Below are 25,931 nucleotides of genomic sequence, written 5' to 3' on the forward strand. Positions count from 1 at the left end.
ATAGACGAGCACGGCCTCTATTTTCAAATTTGAGACTCACACAATTTTAAAAAATTAATTAAATATAATCATTATATTTTAAATTAAACAAATTAGATTAAATTATCCTTGTAATTAATAAAATAAATTTGTTGAGTGAAAATAGACATTGATTTCATGAGGGTAGATTTTGAAAGAATGTGATAAATGTTTTCTAAAATTTACACTTGTTAAAATATCAGTTGTTATTCATGGTTAATTGTTAGCCTAAGCTTGCATAAAGAGATAAGGTTAAGCATTTAAGAAAAAGGAGTTTAATAAAAGAGGAAGGTTAACTTGGTCCTCACCTTATTTTAGTCTTCAATATAGGGTTTGTTCGTCACCAAAGTAGGTTGATTAGATTATAAATCCTTCAAAAGAGGGATCATGATATTGTAATGTTGCATTGTTTTCATCAATGAATGTTCAATATTCTTCTTCTTGATCTAAGTTTACAATTCTTAACACGGTATCAAAGCCAACTGATGATTTGGGCCTAATAATTGTTTATTTATAGTTCTATAGGTCTTTGGAGATTTGCATTGCCTTGACCTTCACCAAGCACAATTACCTTGTGGTCCCTGATCTGATTTGCTAGCCAAGGATCTAAAGGTTAGAAGCAAACAGCAACAGTTTCGAATTTAGCAGCTAATATCAACTTTACTCATAGGGGTGCTTGATGCGAAGTTTGGTTTCTTTGCCAATTTAATGAATTTTTAATGTGACATTTTCTTCAGTTTTATGCCAAACAGCATCTTATTCTCTATTTCTCTTCCCTTGTCTTCAATTTCTTGAGAATTCATTTTGGTTATTATTGGTGTCTGGATTTACATCCCCCACAAGAAAGCAATTAACCAATTTTATACCCATTTTTTGCTTGTCATCTTGGTCTTTATGACTCTAAATCTTTCGTTAATTGCTATTCTCTGTTATTATTTTAGTTCCAATTCAATATTTGATATTTTAGAGAAGCGTAAGGTTGAATACAAAGTTCATCAATTAGTGGTAAATAAAGACCTTAGGCTTCTAAATTTTGTTAAGTTTCAAATACATAAAATAATCTACAAGCAATACATTGAACATGCTCTATGTTCACATCATTGACAACAAGTTAGCATACTTAGAGTGCATTCATTTATTTTATGGAAATACTGGATCATTTTCAGCAATTTTAGTCAACTGAATCCTAAACAGGAATGTAACATCCTAAATTTTATCTAAACATATTAAACAAGGAAAATATGGGTTTGGAATAATGTGAAGCAAGATTTAAGGGCTTAAGAGTGAATTTTAAGAGGAATTTAGGCCTATATGCAAAACTATTTGCAGATGCACCTCAAAGGGTAATCATTGCATGTAAATGAGAATCCTTGAAAGAGGAGCATGCTCTATGTTCACAATTGCCTATGGCCAAGTCCTTCAATAAAGACAACCGCCTATGGTTGTGGATAAAGAGAGTAAATCTGCATTGGTGACTTTAATTGCGAACTATTGCGATTATGACATGAACAACCATCTGTGAATAAAAGCATTAGAAAGCTATTTTAAATGTCTAAAAATGTAGAAAAATATAGAGAATTTGAGGGGGTCGAAAAAGGGAGTTAGAGCTCTGTCAGGGCATGTATTTTTCTAGCAATTTTGGGTGTTTTTAAGCTTAAGATCGCTAACTAAAGGTAAGTTCCCAAATCCTTCTTCTTCTATTTTAGCTGCATTTTAAAGTTAAGTTTTTATATTTCTATTGAATTTGACCCTTTGATTGATTTATAAACTTTGGGATGATTATGATTGAATTAACAGAGTTGAATGAAGTTATTGAAAGTTGGTTTTTAATCTTAGAACATTGGGTATCAATTGTTTGCTTGTTAGACTAGAATTTTCTTATTTTAATAAACCCTAGGCTTATTGATAAAGAATTGGGTTACAGGGTATTGTAATTGTTACTATTTAAATTGTTGAGAGCTTAATGGAGTCAATGGAAGCTAATAACCTCATTGGAATTAAGTTCACACTTATGGGTTGGAATTTTGATATTTAAAGTGTGTAGTTAGGAGTTAGAAGTGGTATGGTTGTTGATTATTGCTGATGATTATTGTAATGGATTGTAGATTAACTTTTTGGCACATCTTTTGAGCTCAAATGTAAGCTAAGGAAGCAAGTTAAGTAGAGGATAACCTTTGATTTTTTTTTAAAGGTTTGATGTAATTGAGAAAATTTAATATATGTTTTTGCTTATTTGATTGATGATATATGCCTATGATTTGTTTTAAAAACATGAATATGCTTTTGAAACGTGTGCAAAAATGCAAGTATGGCAAATGAACTTGATTATGTGATAATATTATTAACGTGACATTGAGCATGATTATAAGAAGAAAATGTGAAGTATGACGATGTTGAGATGCTGAATGAAATCTAAGTTATTATTGTGATTTGATAAATTACCTCAAGCAAGTATATGTTTGAGAAGTGACAAGTTGATAATTTAAAAATTGCTTGTTATGAATATGATAGTTGAGATTTGCATGCAATGTATATGGTGATTGAGAATGCTATGAATAAGCATGTGTTATATTGTATGATCATATAGAGCAGATGTTCGCCCGGAGAGAGAAGTAGAGAATTAAATTTACGTGGTAAGGCTGCCATTGAAGCTTGATGGCTTGCCAATCAATTATTGTCCTACTTGTTCTATAAAAGACTATCCTATGGTTCATTAAAGGACTTAAAGCTAATTAGTTTTCACTTATTAAATGACGAGGCTGGTTTAGGGGCACAATGCCCTATAATGTGTGATATGGGAAAAATCGTGGTCCAACAATGAGTGTAGTAGTTTTAGTCGAGCACCTCTTTACAATTGAAAAGCTTAGGTAGTATATTCACATGAACAAAACTAATGATTATATGACCTATAGTTTCACTTGGAATTATTAGGAGGGCATGAGAATGATGTTGATCGTGCATATTATCTTCGTGGTCACATGGTTGTTATTATCATGGCATTTGCATATTATGACAACTTTCAGTCACATGATTGTTATTATTGTGACATTGTGTGTTATTGCTAATAGTCATATAGTTACTAGCATTGTGACAATGGTTGTTTATTAAATACCACGGTTATAATATGTTTCAAACTACGCTATTTGCATTGCTATGATTAATAATTTGCATATGTATATATTAGATATACTTTGATTAATGAGTGATTATACTTAACTCTCATATAATATTTTATAAGCACTGACTTCAGTCGAGACAAAAGGGGAAACATGTAAGGCTTGAGATGTGAACCCTACTAGATTGAGCTTACAATTTAATATAATATTACCAACTAGGTTGAGTTTAATCATACTTACACCAAATGTAAATTACTTGTGGTTGTTGTGCTTAAGGCCCATGATTATTGCTAAGATAAATTGTGTTTGGGCTGGTCAGATTATGAGTGCAAGTATAGATGTGATTGTTTTGAATTTTTTGAATATGTGTGTGAATTGAAAAATATTACTGGGAATCTCCCTATTGTAATTTGGACGAACTGTGGAGTTGAAGGTTACAATGACGTTCCCTGTTGAATATGATTAATACGGTGCATTATATAGGTTATCTTAAATTGTTTGAGTGTGATTTTAGGGTATTGTTAGGCATTGGCTGGGTTGTTGATGCCCTGAAGGGTTGAAAATGTGATTATTATGATTTCAGGTGTCTAATTTTATAATATATTTTATGATTTAATATTATTTGAAAACAAAATTGATGTCATTGGCTAGATGTTTAAATAAGCTTCTTTTATAAGCTTAGATCGTCTTAATTAGATGTCAGAGAAGATTTATGGTGCGTCGAAAGTTCAACCCCCTGATCCTTAATTTAATAATAAGGGATTATATGAATTGTGCAGTGCACCACAATGAAATGGCGCCTAAGTTGTAATGCATGTCACAAAATGTTGTTGGCTGTGGCTTTTCCCGTCTTAGCCACGACGACAACTATGTTTTTAAAAATTTAACTTGTAATTATATTTTCAAAGAATTAGGCCTAGTTGCTATTCCATGCTTTAAAATAATTGCAAAACTTTAATAGTTGACTGACATATTGATTTAAAAGTTTTTAGTCATGCTTAAACTCAGAATCTCATTGATTAAATGGTTTTACTGAAAAAATATTTTTAGCAAAGAAGTTTCAATCTCTTCTGCTCTGATAGAGGTAAAATTACTTGGTTTGAAACTATTCCACCATGGTAGGGATTATTTGGTGTGTAATTTGAATAAGTTCAATTTTAATTAGTTATAGTAGACTTCTACATCAAATCCTTTCTTTTCCACTATAGTTAGTTCTCATAATAACTATGGCTAAAGAATCTTCTATGGTTGGTTATTTGGGGACAAGTCATTTTCTAATTACCATGAAAAATTGTGTTTGATATTACTAAGTTTGTGGAGTAATTAAGAGATTTTATAATTTTATAACTTGGTGTCAAATTCTTAAGTTTCAAATTATGATCTTGTGATGGTGTGTTAAACGTGATTTGCACACTTGCATATATAGAGATAAGGGTTAGTTGTTAGTGAATCATGGTTAGTTGTTAGTCTAAATCTGTACAAAGAGATAAGGGTTGGGCATTAAAAAAAGAGTTTAATTCTGTTTAAAAGAGGAAAGTTAACTTGTTCCTCATCTCATGTTAGTATTTTAAATGGGGCTTGTTCATTACCCAAGAGGATTGACTAGATTGTAAATACTTCAAGGGAAGGATTATAATATTGTGATGTTGTTTGCTATTCATCAATGAATATTCGATCCTCTTCTACTTAATTCAAGTATACAATTTTTAACAATAGCTTTGTTTATAAATAAAAAACACATAGATATGTGGTAGTTTTTTTATGTTTAAAAATGGAGCGTGTGTCTTCAACTACAATTCATCCATTGATCTATGAACCTGAGCAGAGAAAGTTGTATATGCTTCAAAGCGACGGTGCCCCAATTCGCCAGCCAAAACTTAAAAAAAAAAAAAAAAAAAAGCGCAAAAGCGAAAACGCTTCACGACAAGTAACAATTGGGAAGAAACACCAACCCAACCCTCGCCAAACACACGACATGAATACGACAAAACTGGATCTATATGAAGTCATTATAAAAATCCCGTTTCAGGTCTCATGCGAACTAACTTCGCACACGCACATACTTTACAGAGCAAGTGATCTGAACACATAACATTCACGTCCACGAACAAACAAACAAACACGGGCCAACTACCTAATGGCTCTCTCTCTCTCTCTCTCTCGGCCCTGCACTTATGCATACAGAGTACATGCTATATACACACATCTACATTTCAAACGAATTAACATTGAACTTGGCAAAGGGGGGCAGGCAAAGGACAAATTAAGTCATCTTGAACTACTCGTGGAGAAAAGAAGTAAAACCCGGTGAGGGGGGGGGGGGAGAAGGGATAACGAGCTCAAATCAAATAGAAAAAGGGGCCTATTGCTCCTTAGAAAAATAAACAGATATTGGCTTCCTGCGGGAAAGTTTAGCATGGAAGCAAAAATGTTCCCCATATGTGTGTGTACAAGATTTAGTTAGTTATTTTTGGGTATAATCAGACAGGATCATTCAATCAATTTTATCACGTTAATTAATATATTATCTTTACTTATAATATAATAAATCACATCACATCATATTATTTATAAATTATATATGAAAAATTATATTTAATAATTGACATGAAAATTCAGATTTCAGATTTCAGATTTCTTGCTGGGCAAGATGTCTATGGGATGAGCCATGAGTTTACACGCCGACTTGACTTCGTGCTTGTGCGTCTCGCAGCTGTGTTGCCCCCACCCACAACAACACCGGTGAGTTCTCATGTCTGTGCGCAGGAGTACACCGTCGTTAGACTGCAGGGAAATGACATCTGCTAGCTACTAGCAACCGCTGAAAGTCGTACTACTTGATATCACCTTTTTATTTATTTATTTAATTTTGAAGCGCACACCGCCCCTTATTACTTTTTGCCAAAAGTATGGAAATTAAATAAAATTTATTACTACTACTATTATTATCATTATTAATGTTATTATTACTGCGACATCCAACCCAAACGCACGGTTAAAACATAGAAATCCCGAAATCCAGCAGCTCCGCCCGCTGTGCTTTGGGGTCTCTCTCTCCTCCTCGTCCGGGCTCCACATCCATCTCTGTGCGAGTCTCGCCGATTCGTCTCTCTTTCCTAACATTGCCCTTTTCAATACACATCTCTCCCTTCTTTTCTCCCTTTTCTCCCTTCTCGGCGCCATCCCGCGCTTCACCACCTGGATTCACACTCCACCTCTCAACGTTCAGCGGATCGATGCCCACATCTCTTAATTTCATCATCCACGATCTCCTAACCCAGGACCTTAACGCATAAGTGCTCATGATTCGCAACTATGCATCCTCACGCTGTAGTGTTTTGAATATGCAAGTCAAACCGGGTAATACATTTGTTCCGATCTAGGTTTTTCTTTGGGTACTGAAATGATGGGTTCCGAGAGTCCGAATGGTTCTTCGACGCCGCTTTCTCCTCAGCAAGCCAAAAAGTATGGGATCACAAAACCCATCTCTCTGGCCGGTCCTAACGAGGCTGATTTCCATCGGAACATGGAACTGGAGAGGGTATTTTTTATTCCATGAGTGTCAATTGATTTTTTTTAAAAAATCAAATTATAATTTCAGGATTACTGTTATACTAGTTTTTGGTTGATTCCGGGCTTTACGAGAGCAAAGAAGAAGCTGCAAAGAGAGAAGAGGTACTTGGTCGCCTTGATCAGGTGATTAGATGTAGCCCTTCCCCATCTTCTACGCGCTTGCTTTTGTTGACTATTATTCTGCCCAATATTCCCACGCTTTTCATCGGGATTATAGCCGTGTTTTCCATTTAACGGCAGAAGCTACTCAATGCATTATTTTCCTTGGGTTTAGTTGAATTTTATATTATGCTGTTGTATATCGAAGACAGTCCGGGCCATGCCAATTGTAAAAGTAGATGCTTGCTTTTGTTGTATATTGAGGTGTCTGGCTGTAATCAAGTTTAAATTTCACGTTAACAAAGCTGACCTGCAATGTAGATTGTAAAATGTTGGGTGAAGCAGTTGACTCGCCAACGAGGGTACACAGATCAGATGGTAGAGGATGCAAATGCCGTCATATTCACATTTGGTTCTTATCGTCTAGGGGTGAGTCCCCCCCCCCCCCCTGCTAACAAATTGTAATGGTCACAATACAGTATGCTAGGTGCATTATTTTCTGCTGGAGGAGTCATTTAGATAATCTGTAGTTTAGTGGACCTCAATTTATTTGGAATTCGATGTGTTTTGATTTGATTTATCATAGTACTCAAGACGATGAAAGCAAAAAATTCCATAGAAGTTTTTTTTTTCCCGGAAGAAATTGAAGAGTGTTGGTTACAGTCCAAGGAATTTAAATCAGAATATTGAGATGATTGAAATGGAACACGACATAATATGTGTGAGGCACAAGACATGGGCACTCGCGGTCAGTTGAAAATTGGAATAATTGGTAATGCTTGATCCAGTTCTGATTAACACTCGACAACTTTCCCGGTCTGACTTTTTGAGCAATTCTGATGGGCATCTTAATTGTGCTTTCGGCTCTTCAGTATAATCAGTACATGTTAATTCCTCAGCGAGAGCTGGAGTTTTATGTTATTGATGGGTTCCTATTTTAACTTATCATAGGATGAGAGGAAGGGAGATATGACTTGAACTTGAGTTTTAGGCTTAAATTTATAATGGCACTGGGAATTTCCTTGTTCTTGTTCTTTGTTGAATTTATTTGAGAGGCTGAAGAGATTGTAAATCATATTCACCTTTTGGAGTCTCAATGGTTAGGCACGCTTGCTCTTCCTGAAAATATGAAGAGACATTTACTCTCTTAATCGCCAATCTGGTTTATCCATTGTTTTCTTGTAGCTTAAGTCATGCTTATACTCTTTTCAGCTTCATCAAAGGACCGATGAGTAAAGACTTCTATTGAATCTTATTATCACTCTCATTGTAACAAATGTTTTTCTTTCATTTTGCGTGCATATGGTATTTTGCTTAATAGTGAATAGTTTGTTCCCCTAAAGTCGTCCTGTTTTTGATTGAAGTCTAGTAGAATTCACTGTTACCCGTGCATAATTAAAGGCGAAATGATAAACAGAGAAGGGAAAAAGATACTGAACAATGCCCTTTCGTTCAACAATAGTCAAGTTCAGGTATAATAGACCAACTGAAGATAATCAGGCACAATAGTCCAAGACTGGCTTTTGAGAGACTAGCACTCTCCAATAACCTTTCTACTGAACTCTTGAACCCCCTCTCTGGCAACACATTCCCCCAGTATATCCAATATAGCTGCCACTTTCATTTTCCCTCCTATTTACCCTGCCGGTCTGTTACTATTTTGGATCTCCCTATCCTTCCCACTCCCACTACCACTCACTTTGATTCCTCTAGCATATACTCTCAATGTCTTTAGCCGCCCATTCTTCCTCTTTCCCCCTCTCTTCTGGCCACACCTTCTACCATACTTGAATGACAATGGGGCCATCAAAGTCATCCTTTTAGCATCTATTCTGTAGTTGGTTTTATGGAAGATAGATAGTAGACTGTAAATGAGTTAAAATATTGTTGTTTCATGTTTGTAACAGGCTTCCTGTATCATAGTGGTTGTTCTATTATTTTTTTTAATCTTAAGTAATAAACTACTAATTTACAGGTGCATGGACCTGGGGCTGACATAGATACTCTGTGTATTGGTCCTTCATATGTGAATCGAGAGGTGACACAATGTAGCTGGTCGATTCTGCTAAATTATGTATAAAATATTGCATTTTGTTCTACAGTAAGTCAAATGTGTATCACTTTTGCAGGAAGACTTCTTTGTCATACTGCATAACATCCTCGCTGAAATGGAGGAAGTTACTGAACTTCAACCAGTTTCTGATGCTCATGTTCCAGTAATGAAGTTCAAGTTTCTTGGAATATCAATAGATTTACTTTATGCGAGTGTATCCCTTTTGGTTGTCCCAGAAGTAAGTTTGAGTGCTCTTTCTAATTGGTTTTTATGCATTCTGGGTGCTTATTTTCATAATCTGTAATTTTATGTGAATTAGCAAACCTCTTGTTTTTTCAAGATTTGAGGGCCTCCTAAGATTTAGCGAGTCAATTTAGGAAATTGTGAATTCCCTGTTGTTTTTGAAAAACTGATCCGTCCGTGCCTGTACTTTATAGACTGTGCTATGTGTATATGCTCATACCATTGCATTATGGTCTGAATTCCTGTATTTTTGGCATGCTTAAATACCTTCTTGTGGGGTGGGATGTGCTATGCAAGTATAGGAAGGGGTTAATGAGGAAGAGAGCGGGAGGAGAGGGGTGGATTGTGCCAAACTCAAGTTTGCAAAAACTACCAGTTAATTGCTGATGTTAAATTGTATGGCATTGTAGTTTGTTGTTATTCTTTATGCAATTCTAGTCTTCTTTTGCATTTTTATTTTGAAGCAAAATGCATTCTCATCCTTTTGAACTTTCTTCCCCCTTGCTCTTAATTTTTTTCCCACTCGGAATATACCATAACTTTGATCTGATAATATGATTCTGAAAACACCGTTCTTCAGGACCTGGATATCTCAAATGGGTCTGTGCTATATGATGTTGATGAACCAACTGTTCGAAGTCTTAATGGCTGCCGAGTGGCAGATCAAATTCTTAAACTCGTTCCAAATGTCGAGGTTAATATACATACTCTTCAATTTTGGTTGATTATTATATTAGATGTAATGGTCCTTCAACTTTTTTGAATTGATACTTCTGTAATCCTTGACAATTTTAGCACTTCCGAACTACTCTGAGATGTTTAAAGTTTTGGGCAAAAAGGCGTGGTGTTTACTCAAATGTAAGATACCTCTAAAGCTTTTTATCATCAGGGGGGCATTTGATTTTTTGTTGTCTTCATTCTTCATTTCACTTTGTCTAGGTTACTGGATTCCTTGGTGGTGTAAATTGGGCTCTTTTAGTTGCTCGTGTTTGCCAGCTTTATCCTCATGCAAATCCTAGTATGTTAGTTTCTCGATTCTTCAGGGTTTATACACAGTGGCGGTGGCCAAACCCTGTAATGTTGTGTTCTATAGAAGAGAATGAACTGGGTTTCCCTGTATGGGATCCTCGTAGAAACCCGCGGGATAGATTTCATCTTATGCCAATAATCACTCCCGCATATCCATGCATGAATTCTAGCTACAATGTCTCAGCAAGTACTCTGCGTGTTATGGTAGAACAGTTTCACTATGGCAACAGGATCTGTGAGGTAAGAGGAGTTTACTAGTATCTAGTTTTCCTTTTCTGCACTCCTTAATTTGTTTTCTATTGCTTTCTTGTCTATCTGTAGGAAATTGAGCTCAGCAAAGCCCACTGGAGTTCTCTTTTTGAGCCATATCTCTTTTTTGAGGCATATAAAAACTATCTGCAAGTGGACATAATAGCAGCAGATGCTGATGATTTACTGGCATGGAAGGGCTGGGTAGAATCTAGGTGGAGACAACTTACCCTAAAGGTAAAATGCTGTGATAGTCTGGTATTATGTTTCCTCCACTGGATGTGATCCATACATATCTGGGATTTAATTCATTGGCAATAGCTAATCTCTGTACGTTTGCTAATTATAATGCTTTCCAATTATTACTGAACAGATAGAGCGGGACACAAATGGGATGTTGCAGTGTCATCCATACCCCCACGAGTACTCAGACACTTCCAAGCCTTGCCCACATTCTGCATTTTTCATGGGTTTGCAAAGGAAAGCAGGAGTTAGAGGTCAAGAAGGCCAGCAGTTTGACATACGTAAAACAGTAGATGAATTTAGACAAGAGATAAACATGTATGTATATTGGAAACCAGGGATGGAAATTTATGTTTCTCATGTTCGTCGAAAGCAGCTCCCTCCATTTGTTTTTCCAGATGGTTATAAACGGACTAGAATGCCAAGGCATCTGATCCATCCTTCTGAAAACATGAATGAAAATACTACGAAGTGCTACTCTGGATCTACTGAAAGAGGCAACAAAAGGAAAAGTGATCCTGAAATGGTGAATTTGAAGACAAGCCAACCAGAAAAGCGATCATCTATGAGCCCACAAAGGCTAGATTCTTTTTCTCCTGAAGGTAGTATTAGTAGATCAGGTGGTACCTCTCATATGAGTATTGAATGTATTGATAGGTTAGAAGATTCAACAAGCAAGGATGCTGATAGCAATTGTAGAATTAAAACATCTGTTGGGCTCCTGGGAGGTGGAATAGGCACTGTAGGACCTGAAATACAGATTAGTGAAACAGATGCTTGCACACTTGATGAGCAGAAATCAAGAGGTCTGGGAGTTCAAAATGAGGTAAGCCTGCTGAACCAGTGAAGGAAAACATCAGGAAGTAGTTTGGTTCATGTGAAGTTCCTTATTTAGAAGTTGGTGATCCATTTCAGAATGGAGTTGATGGGAACAAAGTTCGGGATTGCTTGGAAAGTGATGAAACTGCATCTATAAAATGCTTGCTGAGTTCTGAACGGAGTGTTGTTAGTACAGACCAACAAGTAGTCAAAGCTTGTAATTTGGCAAGAGCTGAACATGCGGACTACGCACCAAGTGCCAGCAACCGGAACTTCAACTGTGAGGTGAGATTTTTCATTTGAGGAATTATGGATTAGGAACGGTTGTGAACTGCAGTGACAAAAACTTGAGTCTGGGCAATAGTGAGGGCCACGGATCTTTGCAGGGTGATGTCTGTGTGGCAGATCCTAATTCTGTTTTGAAGAGTGGATGTTTTGATGGGAATAGAGTATTTCAAAATAGCAAGGCTGAAGAATTGAAGGTTTTGAAACTTCTTTAATCTCTTTATGTTTTTCTCAGTTAGTGAGGATGATAGCTAAATGGTAATTTTGACACTTTTCTCTTTAATAACTGTTGGTTGAATTTTGCATTTGATTGATTTATTGATTTCAAAGATATAAGATGAGAATATGATATTATCCTCTTTTTAACTTCTTTGATTATATCAGGTTTTTTAAACACTCATGATGGTCTATTCATACTGTGTTCCTGTCGTGTTGCCTATTTTTACTATGACTACATGCTTTTGCATCATAGTCTTCATATTGTTACTCGTTTCTTAGGTTATAAATGTTTTTGCATCATAGTTTTCATATTGTTACTAGTTTCTTAGGTTATAAATTTTTCATGGCCATTGAATTTTGTAAACAATTTTCTGACTGATGAATATGTGGTCGCAGGTCCTGCACCACTATACGTGCTAGCTTTCCAGTAATTGTGCTAAAAAACCCCACTTTTGTGTAGAGGATCAAAGACAACACCCTCCTTTGTGTTTCACTTTTTATCAGTTTTAGATTAATTTGATTAATGCTTTGATGGTATCCTAAATTCTTCCTATGTTTCATATTTTCTATAGCCTGATGCCAGACTTGGAAGTGTTGTATGAACACAAGATGGGCTAGGTCGGAATCTTCACAGAAGCTTAGTGACAAGGCATGCGTGTAAACTCTTGCAATGTGACCAAGTTATATCTTTATTCTTTCATGTTGGGTGGTTGCTTTTTGTAGGAGTCAGAATGGAACACAGCATGAGCGTTGGGAGGTGATTTACTGAAATCTCTGGTCCCGTTCCTTCCACCTTATGCTGTATTGGGGGTTTGACGTCCTGAGATGGAGTGAGGGCGAGGTTGTATTTAAAGCGTTGAGGAGCAAATGCAGTTGAAAATGCTGAAATTAGTCTGGCTTTTTGGGAACAGATCTGCAACTGTCGTTTGTACATAGATGAAGCGTAATGGAGATTGCTCGAAATTGTGGGTTTCATTCAATCCTGTTTTCTGTGAATCTAGGTCTCATCTGAAGAGCTTTGATTGTTGTCTCATGCGACCTAAATATTTACGTTATTTAACTTGTAAGATAAGTTGAACTTATGATGTGGCGGATGCATGACGTAAATGTAATCAATAGTTGATTGGGCTGGACGATTTAGAAGAGAAAAGCATGGCGGCTGATGAGTGAGTGGGTCTTTCATTACCATGCCTACCCTTCGAAGTTTAGACTCTGACCGGGATCATTATTGCCTATTGTCTCTTCTTTCAATGTCGGTGAAAAACTGTAGTAAATTATCGTCTTTGGCGACGGATAACGGTTTCCGTGTGATTTGGTGGTTTAAAGAGCTCAGGTTTTCTTGCGGGTTGGAGATTCAGTAGAGGGTGGGTGGAAAGCGAGACAAGAAAATCAGGGAAGCACCGCGTTTTTTCTGGGCCACGACGTAAACGCCGTCTCTGTATCCGAAGCCTCATGAATTCATGATAGTGCTGTGATCCGGTTGACTTGTAGTTCTATATTAAATTATAAAATAATTTAAGACAGATTATATATGTCAAACATAACTGAATAACGATGCTCTATAATTTTATTATTTTCAAAATAAAAATATAAATTTTTAGAAATATTTTTCATTCAATAAAATATAAAGAAAGAATGTAATATGAAAGATAGTATTAAAAAAAGTATTATTATTAATAAAAAGCATTATTTTAGCTTCCATCACTTTCACCGAAGGCTGTGCTACAATCCTTGTAATTTGAAATGTACATGGAATCGCCAAGAAGGGGAGCAATATCAACCTCTGTTCCGATCTTCTTGCCGTCTTGACCTGGTGGACGGCACCGCTCAAGAACCTGCAAAATCTCTCTCATGGAAGGTCTAGCTGAGGGTGATATGCTTGTGCAAGCAAGGCCTAATTTAAAGACCTTTATCATCTCTTCCGCATGACACGCTTCTTTGATTTCTTCATCCAAGGCATCAGCAAGGCACTTCCCTTCACTGTGATACTGCCATGCCCAATCTACTAGGCTTGTATGCTCCTCTACGCCATATGGTTCTTTTCCGGTTACGAGCTCTAGTAGTACGACCCCGAAACTGTACACATCAACTTTCTCGTTGATCTTGGTTGAATAGGCGTATTCTGCAAAAGCAAGTTAGTTCATGTAAAGATGGGTTTTTATAAATATAATGCCATAAAAATTATTCCTTGTCTTCTATCATAATCACTTACCTGGGGGAATGTAGCCGAAAGACCCCGCTATGGCAGACAAGCTATGTGGCTCCCCAGATTTCGCCAACATCCTGGCTAGCCCAAAGTCTGCAATACTCGCCCGGAATTCGAAGTCCAGCAATATATTGCTACACTTCACATCTCTATGGATGATTGGTGGTGAGCAATCGTGGTGCATGTAACACAGCCCCTGGGCGGCCCCTATGGCAATGTTCAACCTCGTTGGCCACTTCAAGATCAGATGATTGTTGGGTAAAGGAGTCGATGCTTTTTTCTTTCCATGAAGCCATCTATCCAGGCTCCCATTTTCCTTGTACTCATACACAAGGAGTTTTGAGTTTTCACTTGAAATGCAGCATAGAAGCTTCACAATATTGGAATGCCGAATCGTGCCTAGGATTTCAACCTCAGACATGAAATCTTTCTCTAGATTGTCGTCCAACTTTTTGCTATTCCAAATCTTTTTTACGGCAACATATTCACCCGGATGATTAGAAGGAACCCGGTAAACCTTTCCAAAGCCCCCACTTCCAATGAGGTTATCATCTGTCAAGTTTGAGAAGAGATTCCATTCTGAGAAATCTAGCTTCTGGAACGAAGTAATCTTCCACGTTGAAAGTTTGGGCTCGGAATTCTTTCCCGATATGTCTTTGAATTTGTAGATGGCCAGTGAGGTAGTGGTTAGCAACACAATGATGGTGAGAACAAGAATCAAGGCAAGCAACTTGAAGGACGATTTGTTTGGATACCGAGGAGTTTTGGTCAAGCATCTTGGAAGCTCAACAGTTGGATTATAAGCACATAGGTTAGGGTTGTTCGAGAAACTGGTGTTATATGCGAGGTTATTGAAAGCATCTGGGATGCTGCCGGAAAGGTTGTTGGAAGACAAGTTGAGAAATATGAGCCTCATGTTGCCAAGCTGAGATGGGATTTCACCAGATATATCATTTTTAGATAAGTCCAAATAAACGAGATTAGGGAGATCGCCAACAGTTCTCGGAATTTGCCCGGAGAGTTTGTTGCTTGAGAGTGTTAAAGTATTCAGGGATTGCCAGGAGAGTATCTCGGATGGAAGCTTGCCGGAAAGTTGATTATTGTCAAGCCTGAGAGAATTAAGTCGGGAAAGAGCCGTCAACTCCTTTGGAATTTCACCGGAAAGCATATTGTTTCTCGCATCAAATACTACTAGATTTACTGCGGAAACAATTCCAGCCGGTATCTCTCCTGAAAAGTAGTTATTTCTAATCTCTAGCCTCGACATATTCCATGGAAGTTTACTTGGAAATTGACCAGTAAATGAGTTCTCACTCAACATCAAGGTTGATAAATTATTGGAAGTCCAAAGACTTGCAGGAATCTCACCAGTAAAATTGTTCCTGGAAAGCCGAACTGTGCGCAGAGTAGTGCAATTTCCAAGCGATTCGGGCAATTTTCCACCAAGATTGTTAGAAAAAGCAATCACGCCTTGCAAAGCATTATTGGCACACAAGTATTGAGGCAATGCACCACTCAGTTGATTGTCTGCAACTTCAAACCCTTCAAGCTTCGAATATAGGCCTAATTCTGGAGGAAGAGTTCCATTTAACTTATTGCGAAAAACCTTGAAGTGCTTCAGCGTTTTGATTAGGCCTAAACTTCTCGGAATCTGACCAGATAATTGATTGAAATACAGATTAAGTACCGTCAGGTTCTCCAACTTTCCAAAATCTTCAGGAATCGGACCCGTGAAATTGTTCATTGCCAAATCAATGTCCATCAAATTCAAGGCCTGGATCGAACTAGGAATTTCACCAGACAATCTGTTGTAGTAAAGATACAGAAATTGTAAATTCTTGAGAGAGAACATTCTGCTGGGAATGCTACCTGTCAAATTGTTCGCTGACAAATCCAGCTGCACGAGATTCGTTAGGTTGGCAAAACTTTCAGGGATTTCTCCGATTAAATTGCAAGCTGTCATCCAGATGAACCTCAAATTCCTCAAGTTCCCAAACTCTGATGGAATGGCCATGGGCACAAACTTGTCATTATAGGCCAGACGGAGGATTTCGAGATTAGATAAGCTCCCAATTTCCTTGGGAAAAGTTCCATTGAACTCATTGTTGTGGAGGTACAACGTTTGTAACTCCGATAATTTCCCGATCGCTGCGGGGATATCGCCAAAGAAATAGTTGCCACTGAGGTCTAGGAATGTCAGAGTTTTTAGTCTGTCAATGTCGTCGGGGATTGGACCAGCAAAGTAATTTAGAGACAGGCCGAGGAATTGGAGGCTGGAGCAATTGTACAAAAATCTTGGGAATTCTCCGGGGATGTTGTTGTTTGAGAGGTCGAGAATCGTCAGATTCTTGAGGTCGCAGATCGTTGGTGGTAGCTTCCGGGAGACACCTTTTCCTGACAGAAGGACCTGGGTGACGACGCCATCGGTGCAACGTATCTCTTGCCAATCGCACGGTGACGATGATGAGGTCCACGATCGAAGCGACGGCGGATCGCCTAGTTGATGTTTAACGTCGAGTAGGATGTTCTGTTCGGAGCCTGCGGCCCGAGAAGCCGCACTGGTGGTCACTGAGAAGCTGAGGAAGACGAAGAAATGCACTCGAAACGTAAGAACAAGCAGGTGAATTCTGGTCATTTGAGACTCTCCAATTTGTTGGTCTGGTTTGGGAATTTGCCGGGAAGACATGGCGAAGCCAACGGTCAAAATTTAAACATGGTGAAGATCAGTGAAGTTGCGTTGCGTTGCGTTGCGTTGCGCAGTGGGTACTACTGAGAACTAGGAATTTATAATCGATGGGCAGGTTAAAGAAACACTGTACACGCTTCTCTCAACCAACCTTTCCCACCACTTTCCGTCTACTGCATTAAAATAAAATTGAATCCAGATTAAATTTTTATTTTATATTTATTTTATTAGACTGTTGAGATTTAATTTAAATAGTTTAATTTGATATTAATTTTTTATAATTTTTATAAATTTATTATTCAAATATACTTTAAATAATTTAGACTCAGCTTCTTCCCAAAATAAAAAATTGTAAAAATTGTTAAAAAATTTACTTCCTTTGTTTAAAAATGTAAAGTATTTTTAATCGAATCTCACCTCCAATAAAGTAATTACTTACTTTTCAATTAACCATATATTTTTATATTTATTTTTATTAAATATCCTATAATAAATATAAAGTCATTATCGATAGGAGCACTTTAAAAAAAATATAATGATTACACCTTAAAAAATTAAAAATGTCTTATATTTTTTAACATTAACTCCTTAAAAAAACCTCTCTTCTTTAAGCGAGTGAGTATTAATTAAATTTTCATAATCAATTTACAAAAATTTTTAATTTAAATATTAAATTAATTTAAAAAATTCAACTTGATAATAAAATAAATTTATTAAAACTTTTGAGTTTTATTTTGGTAAATAAAAAATAAAAAAATAATTTGGACGACAGTTCAGATTTGATTTTAAGGTGATGGTGGGGAAGGTCAGTGGAAAGAGCTGAATCCGAAGCAGTGAGCCATAATGGGAATTAATTGCAATTATGCCACTGAGACTGCGTCACGGGTCCACAGAAAAGGATGATCAGCGGAGGTAATCTAGTCTTACCCTCGTGCTTAAGAGGTCTGTTCAAACACGGAGCGTTGAAACATGGCAGACTAATAATTGTTAACATGTATTTTGCGTGGGCCCATCAGGGCATTGTTGAATTGTATCCCCTGCAACAGCGACAGTACAGGGTGGTTAAAGTAAAACTACACGATCGGTGGAAGTAGACTCGTATCATCATCATTTTTCCTCAGAAAATTTAATCTGTTGTTATTTTAATAATTTCTTTTCACTGGAAAGTAAAAAGTTCGAGACTAGCGTTGGGAAATAAACAACAGGCGAGTTGGCCAAGGCCCAAGGGGCTATATTATGCGATGTTCCGGCCCTGTGTAGAATAATTATTTATCTCCCTTGTAGTCCTCATTGAATGTTTTTGTATTCTTTTATTTATTATGGTTATATAATAAAATGATTTTCCTGCTCCGTTTTATAATCATGTCCAGCGCATATGATTGATTACTAGTTTAATTAAAATGGATAAATTGTCCCACTGGCTTAAAAAAAAATCTTGTGCTTAAAAAATGTAGAACAAATTTTTAAAAATTTAAAATATAATCAGTTCACAAAAAGTTTTTCATATATATATAAAGTGTTTGAAATTAAAAATTTATAAGGATTTTATCATTTATGTATAATGATATATTATTGACAAAAACTCCGCCTATGTTTATAGTCGGTCCCAAGCCCGGGTAAAGGAGGAGGGTTGTGTTAGGCCATCAATAGCCAATGTAAAACTTTGTTGAATCTATCATGAACATGGACAATAGACAGAATGTTACGATGGATGTGCGGACATACACGTAAAGATAAAATTCGAAATGAACACATACGCGAAAAAGTGAGGATGGCACCTATTGAGGAAAAAATGATAAAAAATCGGTTGAGATGGTTTGGGCATGTACAACGAAGACCAAGGGAGGCACCAGTGAGAAAAGTGGAACATATAACTTTGAGTCCGATTAAGAGAGGTAGAGGAAGGCCTAAGAGAACACTCTTGGAAGTTGTTGAACGCGATCTCTTAATTAATAATATTCCTAAAAGCTTGATAAACGATAGAACACAATGGCGTCTTGCAATCCATGTAGCCGACCCCACCTAATGGGATAAAGGCTTGTTGTTGTTGTTGATATATTATTGACAAATATAATAAATCAATCACAATATAATAAAAGTTAGAGTGTTTGCTTGATTTGATTTTATAATATAGGTTATATATGTAAAAACATCAATTAAAATTTGAGTTTTAAATGCATAGGATAATTTTTTGAAATAATTAAATAAATATTGTACTATTTTTACGTTATCTCTTTGATGCGCTGGTCCATCTCTCCTTCACCGTCGAACCAGTGCTTTAAAGGTGGGGAAAAACGCACAGCCCAAAACCAGAGCAAACATTGACATCATGTGTACAGCAGTGGCTATTTAAAAAAAAAATAGATATATATATAGATAAATGTCGGTATTTACTTAAGAAAGATTATCGCACGTTCTACTACCAGATATGAATGATTGTCTAAATTATAAAATGAATTAGGTTGCTGTTTCATGACGATGCCACTGTTTAACTAAATAATGATAATGATGAAGAGTTTCAATCCTTTTTTAATGTGCATCTCAGTCCAATTTAACAAGGTCGGGAATTCATTCATGTTTTCCCTTAAAAAGAAAAACCACGGGGGACTGTGATTTGAATCAGATTTTTTTTTTTGGCCGGAAACGATTTGGATTAGACTAGATTAGCTACAACCGCCCCAAAAAAAAAAAAAGCCACCAATCACGAGGCTGCTGCCTATTTTGTTTTTGTCCAAACCCACCTCTCAGAAAAAGTGAAAAAGAAAATCTCGGGACTCAATTTTCACGGACTTGTGGAAGTTGGTGAAGACGATAATGGCAAGCTGGTGTTACGAAGGTTCACGTTATCAATTTTATATAGTGAGGTCAGGATATTGTTGCTGACTGTGGAATGAGATTGGTAAAGCACTGCCAAAAAAGCATCCATTCAACGATACGGGTATTAATTGCTTTCAACGCATCAGCCCATGAAGTCTTCTCATTGTCATATGCAAAACAGCAAAAGCGTCACTTTTTCTTGTCTGTTGCCCAATTTCCAATTTCCAGGGTTGAAAAACCAAAACTGATTGCCGTGATGCAATTTCCTTCTAACATTGACCTTGATATTATGATTCGATAGCAGTGCACTCCATACAATAAAGGCCATCGAGATTTCTCGCTGAGTGTTACAAATGCCAAGTCTTTCTCATAATAAAAAGGTTGGACAAGTTGGATACCGATAGTTACTAAAAATTATGCATACTTTTAAGTTCAAATAATACTTGTAGTCTATAGTTACAAATTATCTATTAATCATTACATTAACAATGAGATTTAATTTCAAAATTTTGTGAGTTATAACGAAATCCTTACTAACATGATCTATTTATTTTTGTTGGTGTTATATCTGAAGTTGTAGACAGGAAGACAGCTCATAAGACCAGATTGGGCCGACATTCGGAGGCTATGTCATTGTAAAAATGGAACTTTGAAAATGTTCACCTTTTCCTTTACCAACTTCGTCAACAACTTTCGGAAGCGGTCCATGCTATGCACTTGTACGTGAGAAATAGACGGGGCAGCCATTGGTTGAATATGTCATGGCACAAAAAAAAAAAAAAAAACAAAAAAAAAGGAAGACTAAAGTATATTTTTATCTTAAAATTATTTTTTAAGGAACACCCAATGTTCTAAATTATTTATTATAATAATTTCATTCATGAAGTAATTAAAATATAATATATTTATCCATAACATTAAATATTTTAATGTTAGCTGTTAAAAATACTAACTGAAGCTTAAATTTGATTAAAAATATCACTTATTATGCTAAATAAATTTTAGGTTAAGATGTATTTTTGTTCCTAAACTAGATTAACTGACAAAAAAAGGCATTGGCCCTTCATTAACATTAATTTTGAAATAAAAGGCCAATCAGAGATGCTTTTTGAGTTTTTTTCACAAAGTTTTGGTAATGTTGGATTAAAGTTCAATTCTTCATTTCTTAAGGCAGTCAGGTCACTTTTCTTATTATTATTATTTTTTGTTGGTGAAGTCACTGCTTTATTTATGTATTTCACAAAGAATTGAACCATTTTGCGTAACGTGTATTTTCTAACCAGCTGCACCAGCACCAGAATGAAGGCACCACCTTAATTAGTCAAACCAGGCAAAAGGTGAATGATACAATTGTGATCAGGACTCAATCGATTAAAGTTCGAGATATCTTCTTAACACTGAAATATGCATGCAAAAGTAAGAGACTCGAGTTCTCCCCTGCAAAACGAAGCAGAATCTTAAACTGCAACAGAGCTACAACTTCATGCTTCTTAATAGCTCATAGATCAAGGGAAGTAGATACATAGCATTTGGGTCTTGATTACACTAGTTCTCCTGAAGCCAGGCTTAATTAATCTAATGTCACATGACATAAGTGGACTATTGTTTGTACATGAAGGGCTTGTATTTGGAGAGATTGTGGCTGATTCCATGAATGGCACCAACTGCTGCGGCCAGTGAAACAAGGAAGCAAACAAAGCTCAGCAGCTGTAGCGCACACCACTTGAGTGATAGGGTTTTGATCTGTCTCTGGGCAATGTGCATTTGCACGGGGAAAAACACAATGAGAGGCCAGAACCCAATAGCTCCGAGCAGGGCAAGAAACTCATTGAAGAAGGGCATTGCCATGGCCAGAGTTGTGGCTATCATCACAAATACTGTCCTCCAAACTAGCCTAAACATGTTAAAATTGAATGTCACTCTGCCTATTCTGCATGGGTATTCTTTCTGCACGAAATCTGACTCGGGCCACATGATCTTCGCACCCAATTCAACTATGAAAAAGAATGCTTGAGCCATTAACTGTCATTGAATATTGATTTCTCACATCAGACAGACATTATAACAATGTAGATGTGTCTTAATCCTTAAAATTTGGAAAATAAAAAGATCTAACCTGATATGCGCCCAGAATGTGGATGACAATGCATATATTTCCTATGTCGACCAGCCAGAAGGGATCGTAAAATCCAAAGCCGGTGAGCATGTTGCCCGGTGTTTGGTCCCCAAAAGCAGCATAGCCAAGGCCACCGCATGCAAGGAAGAGTGCTGTCATTGCTGTGATCCCTAACACGTTAGCCTTTTTCATCTGTTTGCACTCCGCTGGCGATGACTTCAACGTGTCCTAAACAAAGCACAGAGATAATCCATTTCACAGAAGTCATGACTGATCATAATCCCAATGCTGTGTTCTCTTCAGATTATTATGATGACAGTAATAAACGCTTGCCTTACCATAATATCAAAAACAACAGTAGCATAAGAGCAAGCAAGAGCTATGTTCCCCATTGCACTGAAAATTCTCCACATTTTATCTTCTTCAGACAGTTCAGGTCCTACTTCTACTCCTGTTACACTGGTTGGCCTTCCCTGTCCTGCTCACATCCAAATGACATTCCATTAATGTGCCAATACTAGTGCAGATGAATGTATTATAATTAATGATAAAAATTACCTTGGACGAGGACAGCGAGAGAAAGGGCACTCCCAATTAAAGCATAACCAAAAGAGGTGATACAGGCAATGGTTGAGAGCCAGGTAAGCTCGTGGAAATTAGGAATTTGAGACAAGATTATCTGGAGGATGCCAAAAGCAGCCATGAAAGGATTGTTGGAAAATTTGCAATAAGCTTGATGGCCTTTCTGGTGGAAGCACCCAGCTTTCTTGATAGCCCTGCAAGACCATAGAAGAAGAGAAGAGAAGAGACTTCACTGAACTGCAGTGATGTAAACATGAGCAGAAGTGAGGATGGATATTGTGACCAACACTAAGCTGGTGGAGGTGGTGATGGTGTAGCCAACAGTAATTCCGGCGAGCTTGGAATACTGGACGAAACCGCAGGCCAGGTGCATGCGGCCGCCCAAGTAAGACTTGACGGCCTGCATGTAAGTGTAGTTTCTGGTGCCGGAGACAGGGTGGGGATATCTGTAGCAATCAGCAATGAGACCGTAAGTGAAAATGGAGATGCAGGAAAAGGTGACCATAACGCCTATTCCTCCGATCCATCCTAGTTGGGCCATCGCCCACGGCAGTGCCAGCACTCCTGCTCCGACCACCACCGTTATTATGTGCGTCGTCGCCGTCAACACATTCCCTGCATGCCATTCATATGTTATTTATTCATCTTCCACTCATCCCTGTTCACCTTTTTGATCTTCTTTGTGAATTACGAACTCAACTAGAGCTGACTGAAATGATTGAGCATATAGTAATTGTTTTTGGAAGTTCTGCTTGCTGTCATCAGTGGGGAACAGATTTTTGCTTGATAAAACGAAACAAAGACTCAACAACAGTACTAATTTCCTGTAAAAGAATTACATTTAAAGCAGGGGGAGGGGAGGGTGAAACAGATTAATCTGAAGCTTCAATTTGTTTTACGAAGTTTTTTTTTTTTTCTTATCCGGATATTTTTTGTTCGCACTAAATTATTTCTACCCCTGTGAAAACAAAATCACTGAACGGGCATGGCATGATGACCCACGAAACGTACACACTTTGCCCTTGTTCTTTGCTTTAAATAATCCATTATACGCATGAACATGATTAATGTTGGGTTGAATTTTAGATATTGTTGGTTGAATTGTTTTTATCGATATAGGTATAGATTTTTTTTTGACCAAAATATAGGTATAGATTCAAAAAGAATTTATAAGTAAATATATAGAAAAATCTATTGAATTTTTGTTAAAATTATACTTTTAAATTTAAAGTGTTAATTTAAAATAAAGTTAGTCATATTAGTTTAAATTTAAATTTATTGATTAAAATATTTTCCCTGAACAGCTGAAATAAATGCATATGTTTATAAAAAGTAAAAAAATAAAACAATAGTATTTTATAACATATAATTTTTTCAAATTCAAATAAAGTTATTTTATATTAAAAATAAAACAAATATAATGTCTGGGTTACAAAGAAAAGTTTACGGTGACATTAATTGTTTTAGGAAACGACATACTCCTATAATTTTAAATATTGAAATTTAGATTTTTTTTCCCCCAAATAGCCGAACACCTAAATAACTAATATTACATGTAATTTCATATTAAAATAATTGGGAAATTTACACATTGTTTCCATGGAGCATATTCATTTATAAATAAGTCTCGTGAAATTTAAAAACCACAATTAAATTATTTAAAACCTAAGTAAATTTGAAGTTGAAGTCACGCAACATCAATGCCTCTATTAAAAATGCATTACATCAATTACATAATTCATAACTACTTTATTAATTATTTATAACTATCATTTTTATTTTTACAACACTAACTTAACATATCGTATAACTAAAGTGCTAAACTGATAATGTATTATTAAAAATTTAATACTAATTATTTACAATTATTTTATCGATAATTTATAATTATTACTTTAATTTTTTATAACTATAATTTTACACATCTAATAATTAAATCAATTATGCATTATTAATAAAGTTTAATATTAATTATTTACAATTATTTTATTATTAATTTATAATTATCAATTTAACTTTTATAATTATAACTTTACATATCTAATAATTAAAAGTTTAATATTTGATGTAAAAAATTAAAATTATAATTATATAAATTAAAGTGATAGTTATAAATTATTAATAAAATATTTGTAAATTATATAATTGATGTAATATATATTTTCAATAAGGATATATTATTTTTATACCATAATTTAAATTAAATTTAGTTTCATTTTGCTGTAGTTTTTAAATTTATGAACTTTATTTATAGATAAGTGCACTCTACAAGATTTACATGTAATTTTCTCAAAATAATTTCCCCTAGGCGAGACTCGAACCCTATGGATTTATTTGTAGTGAAAGCAAAAAAATTAACAACGCAGAGGGATACGAGAATAATGGAAGACAACAGACACCAAGCAATTGCGACCCGATACTAACTTTCCAACTTATATAATAATCTCTACTCTATCTTTCAAATGAAAAAAGATTCAACCCAATCGCATAAAAGAACATAGAATGTGCAGGTCATGCCTAGTAAAAAAAGGAAAGACATGAGATCACTGGAGACTAATTGCTGAACATAAAAAAACCAGAGAAAGAGAGACGAACCAGTTCTTCTGGGCTTGCCATCGTCATCGACTTGCGAAGCGATTTTCCCGTCCGGTTCAATTTCCATTTCGATACCTTCTCGCAAGTCGCAACTCTGGGAAGTGAGAAACGCGATGTGGCTGCACACAAACGGGCGACGCGAGAGGCGAGACGCGACTGACCTTTACTGACGTATATATACACTCACACCCACGCCCACACTATACTTGTTGAAGTCGTGATAAGGTGACCACAATGCACATTCATTGCTTTATGGACTGTTGCCTTTCAGAAATTAAATGACCTATTTTTTTTTCTTTTCCTTATGGACTATAGTAATTGGGCCACGGAATTTTTTCGCGTTTGGATCAAGCTGAAAGAGACTAGACTCCGACCATATTGCGCGTGGTCGTGGACCCGGCACGGCGGCACCCTCCGTGAATGTAGACTTTCTGCATGCACATTTTTTTAGTTGACTCGTCAATCATTATTCTAATACGTGTCCTCCGACTCGGGGTGCTTATGGTTCTAAAATTTTTGTATTTTTTTAAATGATTTATCATTTTCAAATTTTACTAACCGTCTATTGAACTTGTTAGTGCTCGGTTGTATCGAGAATTCAAGATAGTGGAGGAGTCTCTAATCCTTGTATTATTTGCTGGTTGACAATGTAATTTTTGGCTGTGCCCTGTTTTTCACGAAAAAGAAACATTAATTCCTCCTTTTTCGAATATGTTCTTCATGTAATAATGAAAGAGAGCATTCAAGGGAGTACTGATACTGCATCGCGGGAGGGGATGTTCAAAAATATCTTGGTAAGGCTCCCACCATTACAACAACAACAACAACAATAACAAGCATTTATCTCACTAGGTGGGGTCGGCTATATGGATTGCAAGACGCCATAAAAAAAATATAAAATATTTTTTGAGAAGTTGAATATATTTAAAAATATAAAATATTTTTAATATTTTAAATTATAATTGTTGCATTTTTTTAAAAAT

The 25,931-nt window shown here is 36.2% G+C and overlaps 3 protein-coding genes across 14 annotated transcripts; 1 reads left to right on the forward strand and 2 right to left on the reverse strand.

Moving 5' to 3' along the window:
• The first annotated feature begins 6,128 nt into the window (after positions 1-6,128).
• LOC129297576 (nuclear poly(A) polymerase 4-like) lies at positions 6,129-13,197 on the forward strand. Of its 11 annotated transcripts, none has more exons than XM_054935903.1 (14): positions 6,129-6,675; positions 6,753-6,830; positions 7,128-7,235; positions 8,782-8,844; positions 8,936-9,097; positions 9,683-9,796; positions 9,898-9,960; positions 10,042-10,371; positions 10,453-10,617; positions 10,754-11,202; positions 11,281-11,449; positions 11,539-11,727; positions 11,829-11,924; positions 12,519-13,197. In XM_054935903.1, exons 1-14 carry the CDS (start codon positions 6,538-6,540, stop codon positions 12,546-12,548), a joined length of 2,154 nt encoding a protein of 717 aa, XP_054791878.1. In that variant the 5' UTR covers positions 6,129-6,537; the 3' UTR covers positions 12,549-13,197. The 11 variants fall into 11 exon arrangements, 10 of the variants coding, with proteins under 10 accessions (XP_054791878.1, XP_054791876.1, XP_054791877.1 ...); XM_054935901.1 differs by having other exon boundaries at positions 6,130-6,675; positions 10,754-11,449; positions 12,519-12,595; positions 12,670-13,197; XM_054935902.1 differs by having other exon boundaries at positions 6,130-6,675; positions 10,754-11,449; positions 12,519-12,564; positions 12,670-13,197.
• A 399-nt stretch (positions 13,198-13,596) lies between these two features.
• LOC129297575 (receptor-like protein kinase 5) lies at positions 13,597-16,896 on the reverse strand. The gene is made up of 2 exons (XM_054935899.1): positions 14,159-16,896; positions 13,597-14,068 (listed from the first exon to the last, which is right to left on the reverse strand). Exons 1-2 carry the CDS (start codon positions 16,836-16,838, stop codon positions 13,638-13,640), a joined length of 3,111 nt encoding a protein of 1,036 aa, XP_054791874.1. The 5' UTR covers positions 16,839-16,896; the 3' UTR covers positions 13,597-13,637.
• A 4,216-nt stretch (positions 16,897-21,112) lies between these two features.
• LOC129297578 (amino acid permease 1-like) lies at positions 21,113-25,162 on the reverse strand. 2 transcript variants are annotated; one of them, XM_054935910.1, is made up of 6 exons: positions 24,949-25,162; positions 22,641-22,968; positions 22,330-22,547; positions 22,110-22,249; positions 21,772-21,999; positions 21,113-21,677 (listed from the first exon to the last, which is right to left on the reverse strand). In XM_054935910.1, exons 1-6 carry the CDS (start codon positions 25,013-25,015, stop codon positions 21,255-21,257), a joined length of 1,404 nt encoding a protein of 467 aa, XP_054791885.1. In that variant the 5' UTR covers positions 25,016-25,162; the 3' UTR covers positions 21,113-21,254. The 2 variants fall into 2 exon arrangements, with proteins under 2 accessions (XP_054791885.1, XP_054791886.1); XM_054935911.1 differs by having other exon boundaries at positions 22,641-23,062; positions 24,949-25,090.
• Between the last annotated feature and the right edge of the window lie 769 nt (positions 25,163-25,931).

The sequence above is a fragment of the Prosopis cineraria genome, unplaced genomic scaffold, assembly GCF_029017545.1.
Source record: "Prosopis cineraria cultivar Desert tree isolate PC_DT_omini unplaced genomic scaffold, ASM2901754v1 PC560, whole genome shotgun sequence".
Taxonomy (NCBI): Eukaryota; Viridiplantae; Streptophyta; class Magnoliopsida; order Fabales; family Fabaceae; genus Prosopis; species Prosopis cineraria.